Source organism: Morone saxatilis, unplaced genomic scaffold (genome assembly GCF_004916995.1).
Source record: "Morone saxatilis isolate NCDOM2014 unplaced genomic scaffold, NCSU_SB_2.0 Contig0, whole genome shotgun sequence".
NCBI classification, from domain to species: domain Eukaryota; kingdom Metazoa; phylum Chordata; class Actinopteri; family Moronidae; genus Morone; species Morone saxatilis.
Genome location: NW_023339650.1, coordinates 12,852,455 through 12,860,765, shown reverse-complemented (window position 1 = coordinate 12,860,765; position 8,311 = coordinate 12,852,455). Strand labels below are relative to the sequence as shown.

The following is an 8,311-nucleotide window of genomic DNA, read 5'->3' as shown; positions in this document are numbered from 1 at the left end:
GACATTACATTTTATTTCTTTACATTATAGCATCTGAAAAGTAGACATGGGTAGAGCTATGTTATGACTGGAGCTTTCCTACAAGCGGTGTGTACAGGGAGCAACAGTTTTTTTTATGGAAATGTTGTATTAAGACATAAAAAAGGAGATATTTTGGAAGATGTTCCTCAGAAAAAAAAGATACATTTTAAGATAATAGATCACCGGCTGGAAATTCCATATAGACCCGAATGGCTCAGCAAAGTTTTCACTTTAGTCATACAAGATTTATTCAAAATACTCACAAATTACAAGGCAATTCGGTACGCATTTTGAGTGCCGCTGGATTTCAGATATTCAAAAAGAAAAAAATATATATATTGACGACAATGATACAAAACCACAAAATGCCCACTTTGATAAAACATTTATAATTTCACGGTCGTATATCAAATACTGCAGGCTTATGAAACAGCTCGATTGTTGACCCTCTGCACAAATGGAAAGAAAAATGCTGTAAACATAAAATGTTTGTACAAATAACTGCAGTAATCGGTAAGAAACTGCTTTGAGACAGATCCTTACAAAACTATCAACATCAACACATCGAAACTTACAAAATTTACAAATGTACATTTTTGCCCTAACTGAAACATGCACTTTGGTTCGATAATAGGCCTACAAAAAAATCCTTCAAGATCAGATTGAAAAATAAATAAAAACATATTGAAGTCAGAACTCGAATTTACAAAATAATTTTACACCAACATGCCTAGCCTACAATAAAGTACCACATCTTCTAACGGATTTACACGACTCTCTCCACAAGTGGAGCAGTGGGCCGTCAGGGCGTGTAGGCACTGAGCCAACCATTTTGAGTCGCTGAGGTTTGAAAATATATTCTTTTATTGTGCCTGGAAATTAGCACGTCTTTAAGGTTTGCACATTTTCCTTCCAATGTGGTTAAAACGCGTCTCTTGGCTCTGGGTGTCTGTTTGGTGGCTCATCCAAAAAAAGGGGGGGACCAGTGGGCCTTCACAGGCGTATAGGCACCAAAAGCCAAAACCATTTTTAATAGTTGAGCTTTTGAAAATGTTCTGTCACTCCTGACACCGCGTTTTGTTTGAGTCCAATTGGGTTAAAACGCGTCCCTCGGTTCTGGGTTTCTGTAAGGTGGCTCGTCTGTGGGGTCGGGTGTGGAGGGCCCGCTGGGCGGTGTCTGGGCGCCGCTGGCACCTGAACTGTGGCACACGTACCATTCACTTAAATTCGCGGGCTGGGAGGCTCCCACCGGCTCCGACAGCACCGATGAGCCTCCTGGCTCCCGGCCCAAGTCTGAGGAGGGGGAGACCAGGGACGGGGTGGATGACTCGTAGCCTGAGCTGGGCGGGGGGGACTTGCAGTGCACCTTCATGTGTTTCCTCAGGGAGCTGGGGTGTGTGTAGGACTTATCGCAGCCTCTCACTTTGCAGTTGTAGGGCTTATCGCTGGTGTGGACGTGGGAGTGCTTTTTCCGGTCACTGCTGTTGGCGAAGCGTCTGTCGCAGCCGTCAAACTCACATTTGAAGGGCTTCTCACCTGTTAACAGGAAGGGTGACACAATACAATATATATCAATGGATTCAAATTAAAAATCGGGTTATTTGTTTAATTATTTATTTAGTTTAGGCACATCCTCCCAAATTTCTAGAATACTGCAAGTGAGATAAAACTCCAATCTTTAAATACACTAACAATGTGTGTAGCCCTACTTTATGGGCACAAATGGGCTTAAAATAAACTAAGCAACAAGTAGGCTATCTGTGACTTAAAAAATTAAAAAAACTTTTTTATTTTTAAAGCTGGTACAATTACACTTCTACTAGCCTACTTCTTGTTATTTTTCATATGTATATATATATATATATATATATATATATTTCTGATTCAGATTATATATATTGTTTTGTATTTACAGTAAACACACCTTTCCCCCCACTTGCACTTATAAAAGTTTGCCTGTTTGGACAGCCCTGCCATGAGTCTCAGTCTGGTGTAAACAGGAGGGCTGAACCCCTACTGTCTTGGGTCTATACCTGGCGTCTGCATGCATCAAGGCATACGTCAAAACAGACAAGCTATGAGCACAGACATAGCAGGCCTAAAACCAACTGAAAAGCATGATAAATGAAAGTATCGCCACAGCCAGGCTTCACCTACTGTGTGCTAACGGCAGCCTGTCTGCTATTTGAAAATCCTGCAAAATGGTTATGGACTAGGTTCTAATTTTTGCGTCTTAATAACAAGTATTTCTACCTGATTATGACAAGGCAAAAAAAAAAGAAAAGAGAAAAAAAAGACAATCTGAATAAATTACACGGAAATCATCCACTGCTGATTTTTCTCCTCCGATTAAAGCTTTTGAGAATATGTAATTGCCTCTGTCTAATTACACTTGCGGGTTGAATATCAATTTGACCTTCAGCTGTTGGGTTGAGAGAGCCAATCAAGGATATTAGTGTAGTACAAGAAACCGTCGAGGAACAGACCCCAGGGGCAGCCCCAGTCATAACCACACTTTCGGATAGGTTTTAAACATGATACCAAAGACCAGGCCCCTTGGGAGTCAACACACAGAAATAATTTAACAGATTTGTACTTAGGTAATGTGAGCAAATTATATGAATAATACATAGGGTGCAGGAACAGAGCAGAGGGGGGAGTGCCATGCAGCCATCGCTATAAAAAAAAGGAATGTAATCATTGTATTCATTTACAAGTCTGACTCGACATTTTGAGGCCTTTTTTTTCTTCTTCTTCTTCTTCTCCTCTCACTGGCTCCACAGCACGTCACTGGGCCACAGACGCAAGCAGCCATATTGTGCTATTATATGTTTTTAAAGTGAAAATCAAGGAGCTGCATTGTGCACACGTCAGTCATTACAGACGCAGTCAGCCTCTGCCAACCTGTTGGTGAATTATTTTAGCCGCCTGCACTTGTCAACTTGTTGCTTTGGCCACAGGCTATCAAAGAGCTGGTCATTCCAATGGCATGCTTATTATTTCACCATGCATACATGTCACATCACGCAGAAATGAGATTAATGAGAATAAATGAGATCTTGAAATGACTCCAACCAGCTGTTATTATGAATATTACTTATTACTGTTATTAGTTTAAATAAAGGAACATGCATAAAACAGCTAATAAACTGAGCAGCAAGAGAAAATAAAAATAAAAGCATCACCATCACATCATCATATCAGTGACACTGAACGTGAAGATGCACCTTTGCAACTTTGCCACAGCAGTCATGTCTGGCGTGCACTAAGCTACATGGACAAGATCTGACGTGGGCCTCAGTCTTTGTGCTGTGGTGTAAACAAGAGGTTGAACCGTCAAACGCCTGAGTGAGCTGTACCATAATCCCAAAACCTTTTGTAAAAACTTGTACTGATGCAACTCCTGGCAAACAGGTGGCCCAGTAGCTGTTGCGTGCTGATGTGACAGAACAGGCTGATTAATCGGCATGGCTCATCAGAGTATATTTTTAATACGTAAAATCAAAGTAATTTGAATTAAAGCTCATTAAAAATAAACTGAAAATTATGCAAAACGTGACTTAACTAGTGTCTGGATAGTATGCAGAGCCGATATTTGAATATCAACATGCGATCATTTGCTTTCACACATTATAGCGCATTTCCAACATTTCTGCATTTGCCTTTTTACGAATATATAGCCACTGACCTGTATGCGTCCTTTTGTGAATCTTAAGATTCTCGGATCTTGCAAACACTTTCCCACAGCCTGGGAATGGGCATGGAAACGGTTTCTCCCCGGTGTGCACTCGAATGTGATTTACAAGTTTGTACTTGGCTTTAAATGGTTTGCCTTCCCTCGGACACTCTTCCCAAAAACATATATGGTTCGCCTGCTCTGGTCCTCCGACGTGCTCCACCGTCACATGCGTTACCAGTTCATGCATGGTGCTGTAAGTTTTGGAGCAAAGTTTCTTCGGCGAGTGCTCCGGCTCCAGCCACTTGCAAATCAGCTCTTGCTTTATCGGCTGCCTCATGTAGCGGAAAAAGGCACCGGCTCCGTGGTGGTGGTGGTGAGCGCTAAGATTCATGTTCAGATTCAGACCACCGTAGCCATGCAAAGGCGAGGCGGAGAACGGATCAGCCCTGGAGCTTGCCACTTGACTCAAGTGATCAGACCTAACATACATTTCTCCAGGTAGTCCTAACCTTATTTGTCCATTCAACGCTTGGCCACCCGGTGATCCGCTAGAAGGCTGGTCGTGATGGAGTCCGGAGAAGAGGGTATGGTTCCCAGCGTCAGGGTGATGACCATAGTGTCCGGGATAGCTACCTGTTGTTGAGACAAACATTCCGTGGTGAGAGGCTGAACCAGCAGTCTGGTCAGTCAGTACTGGCATGGCTTGAGCTGTCAGATCTCTCCGGATGAGGAAATCCCTACCTGCGGATAAAGCCTGGGCCGTGTGAGACATAGAATAGGGGACCGATGTCGCCTGAACCGGGCCAAAAGCTCCCGTTTGACTGGAGACCACTTCACTGTGGCCTGCCATATGATGATTGTGGTGGTGGTGATGGTGGTGGGGATAATGATGGGCTGGGCTGATTTTGAGGGCCGCGGAGTGCCCCATGTGTTCTGGCCCGAATGGACTCGGCCCCAGGCGGGGTTCCGCAGTAATCTCCCCAGGGTGCGAGTGAGCCATTGAGTGTGGATGGCTGCTGAACCCCGGGAAGCCTGTCACGCTCTGAGGGGTATGGTGGTGATGATGGTGATGGTGGTGAGCCCCTGCCAAGTCAACTAATCTCAGCGCCGTGTTCCGTTTGGAAAACGTAGGGTCCATCACGGGGCTTCCCAATGCATCCACGCTCATTACTTCCTAATTTTAGAATAACTTGACAGCAGGCAAAATAATAATGATGATGACAAATATATTTTAATCGCAATGAAAAATAAAGAAAAAAGACTTTATAAAGTTAAGTCTATCTGCAGACTACATGGAATCCCATTCGGTTGAGAGGCAGCAGCAGGACGCTTTGATACTGAATAGAGATTCATGGTAGGCGCTGCAGCCCGTGGAGCTAAACAATCACCCTGCGCTCTAATTGGTCAGAGCTCGCTGATTGACGTCACCAGTGACAGTTTCCAACGTGAAGAAAAATGTCTTAGTGACAGCGAGCAGCCAGCACGCATGCGCAGTGCCTCAGGCAACGCTTGAGAAAAATAGTTGTTATGCAAAGGTTATTGTACAATAAAACTCCTAAAAAGTTGATCCAGATATACAGTCGTCTTTCTTTTGTCGCAGCGAACAAAGGCTGCGCGGCTATGAAAGACCAATTTCCCCACTTTGATTATGCAATTACAAAACAGACTGCCTCGCAAGAGTATGCATATTGTCCCTATAAAAGTTGTAAGGATCATAAATAATGCAGTGATATCTTCATTTTGCCTCGCAACGTGTGAACGACAACTTTACGCACAAATTACGCACAACTTTACGCACGTAAAAGATCGGCGTGAGCGGCGAAAAAACTTGTCAACTTAACCAAAGGAAAACTCCACGTGGGAGTTTAAAATAATCCGGAGTACATACCATTATTATGCGCTAAGATAAATACCCATATTTACATATCCAGTCGTTTGCTCTTCAGCGCGCTCTACAGTGCTGACTCCGTGCTCTGCTTGCTGGGATCGGTGTGTGTAGGAAGTGTGAATAGGGCGAGCTGCGGCCATTGTCCCGAGGAAAAAAAATTTAATGGACGGGACCTGTTGTTATGATCCGGGGTAATTTTGCTTTAGACCCAGGACGGCAGCAGCTGAGGGTCACAGGAGGTGGTGCCGTTGCAGACTTAAAGTTCAAAATAAAACGTGTGTGTACTGTAAGTATCGGTTACTACAATATTATCCTACAAAGTGTAATACTTGAGCTTAGTGATTCCTTTCTTCTTTTTGTTTGACTGCTTAAATGAGAGATATTAGTTATTCTAAACCTAACAACATGCCATATAAATGATCTACCAGTCACTCATGGTTATTTTTTCCATGGACTTTGTCTTTTTAAACCAGGACTATTTATAAAATCCAATGTGTAGTCATTAAAATATCGAGTAATGTTTGGATGTTACTGTACACGGGTTACAGTCTGCAGCACGGTGGACATTGTTCGTCTCTGTAACAAACATGACGGGCCGAAATATTTTACTAATTTACTTGAATATCACAAATAGCAAATTTAGATTTTTTTTTGTCTTGCCATAGTGATACTCATATAATTAACAGTTATTACTTTAACACATGTGACTTTATTGTTTCAAGTGTTTTGAGTTATATCTGGTGTGTTGCAACTGAAATTGTGTTACCGACCGCTGCAGATTTTGGGGGGGTTGTTTGGACTGAACGCTTAATCTTTGCAGTTGGAGACAAAAAATAAATTACTGTGACCTTAAAGACGGTCACATAGAGTGGTGATCACTCAGATGTCAAACATGAAGTGTGTTAATATGTGATGTTTAACTTCTACGGTGAAGTAACATGTGGGGGTTGTGGGACTACAGCCTGAATTTATTGTCACAGGCGGTCGTTAATATTTAACCATAAAATATTGAATCACAATTTTTAAATTTTCGTTGATAAAAAAATCAGCTGGACATGATATGAACTTGTGTTTTTGGAAGACTGAATATATGTCGTTTTCATATTTAAACCAAAGCAATTGCCTTGAATATGCTGAATAATAGGACACTCACTCACTTGGCTCATATTCTTATATGAGAGAAAATAAATAAAACGATATTCCTCTTGGTTATTTCTCTGAATTGACTTGTCAAAATCGTTGCTGACAGCGTCATATCCAGCACGTTAGAAATTGAGTCAATATTTTGAGACATGACGGATCCAAAAGATGTTTATTAAATGGCCTTTACGCATGGGGTTCATGAGGCTCACAGCTGTAGCCTTCAGAGGCATCGCCGCACCAGCGTAATGCAAAACTTTGAAGTGCTATTTCTGGTCCAAGTTGTGCATGCACTCACTCTTGAAGACAAGTAAGCAGGGGAGTTGTATGCGATCCCAAACAACAACAAAAAGAGCTGAATATCGCAGAGAGGTCTCATAAAACGCTGCTTTTGCTGCTTTGGCTAAGTGACTTTCACTGTAAATCCTAAATAGCTCCTGGTAGCCATTTTATATTTTACAGTTTGCTTCCAGCACATTAGGATCATGACACTAAACGGTTATTAGCCTTTTAATTAGGACGCATATTTTACGCATAAAAGTTAAATATGTTAGAATCACTTTGAGACACATAAGTATCATAGACACTTTAAATACAATTGCAAAGTTATGTATAGTTCCAACAGCTCCTTTCTTGGAACACTATTTCCAAACTTGCCTCACTTGTTGCAAGTCTGAGTATATGACTTCCAGTCTTGACTTGTTCAATGATTTGCCTTTCTTACCGTTTTCCACCTGTTGAAAGATCCCTCCAAATTTTGCATGGCAGAGTAGTGGGCTACCTAAAAGGTCGGATCAAGTTGTAGGTCTACTTGTTAAGTTGAGAACAACAAAACTTCCCCTCTTTCCTCGGTCTCCTAAGACTGACTTGGAGAATGCCTTGTAGAAACTAGCCTAGTTGCCAAGAAGATATTTTAATGGTTTGCATGGCACGTCTGTGCATGTGGCTTTGAACTCTAGCAGCCGGAGGTTCCTGCAGAGAGCGCCGCAAATCCCACTTGATAACTTCGACAACCCACAACGTTTTGCACACAGGCTATGCATCACTGGCCTGCAAGAAGAAGAAAAAAACTAGTAAGTTGCACAAGCACAGCCAAAGCGTGATGGATACATTAGGCATACTAGTGCATCCAAGTTAAATACTGGCCTATATATTCAAGGTAACCTTTATGAACGTGGGGTGCTGCTGGAGAGCACGATGATGTGGAAATCTAAAGCACAGATGTTCCACGGGTGTGAGCTCCAGCGGACGCAGAAACATTGTGTTCAAGGGAGACAGAGCTACAAAACACACAGAGTGCGCGCAAGACAACACCAGGCAACACGACAGTTATGTGGATTCCCTTCCTGAATGAAAGGGATAAGTTGATAATAACAGGCCTTTAAAGGGAGCGATGACAGTGGGTAGACTTCATATCAAACCTCAGGGTTTCCCGAGGGACTTCCTGAGAAAAGACGTAAAACTCGTGTCTGCATACCTGTACCTGACACGCATAATGAGGGTCCACCTTTGAAAGCTATAAGGATTTACTTCACCTTCCTGCCAGTCCATACTAGTTGCAATACAGATAGATAGATAGATAG

General features: G+C 42.4%; 1 protein-coding gene across 2 annotated transcripts; it reads right to left on the bottom strand.

Annotated features, from left to right (window-relative positions):
- Positions 1-256: 256 nt before the first annotated feature.
- Positions 257-7,462, bottom strand: zic4 (zic family member 4). Of its 2 annotated transcripts, XM_035675240.1 has the most exons (3): positions 4,442-7,462; positions 3,710-4,333; positions 257-1,557 (listed from the first exon to the last, which is right to left on the bottom strand). In XM_035675240.1, the coding sequence occupies exons 1-3, from the start codon at positions 4,866-4,868 to the stop codon at positions 1,118-1,120; spliced, it is 1,491 nt and encodes a 496-aa protein (XP_035531133.1). In that variant the 5' UTR covers positions 4,869-7,462; the 3' UTR covers positions 257-1,117. The 2 variants fall into 2 exon arrangements, with proteins under 2 accessions (XP_035531133.1, XP_035523331.1); XM_035667438.1 differs by having other exon boundaries at positions 3,710-7,462.
- Positions 7,463-8,311: the final 849 nt, after the last annotated feature.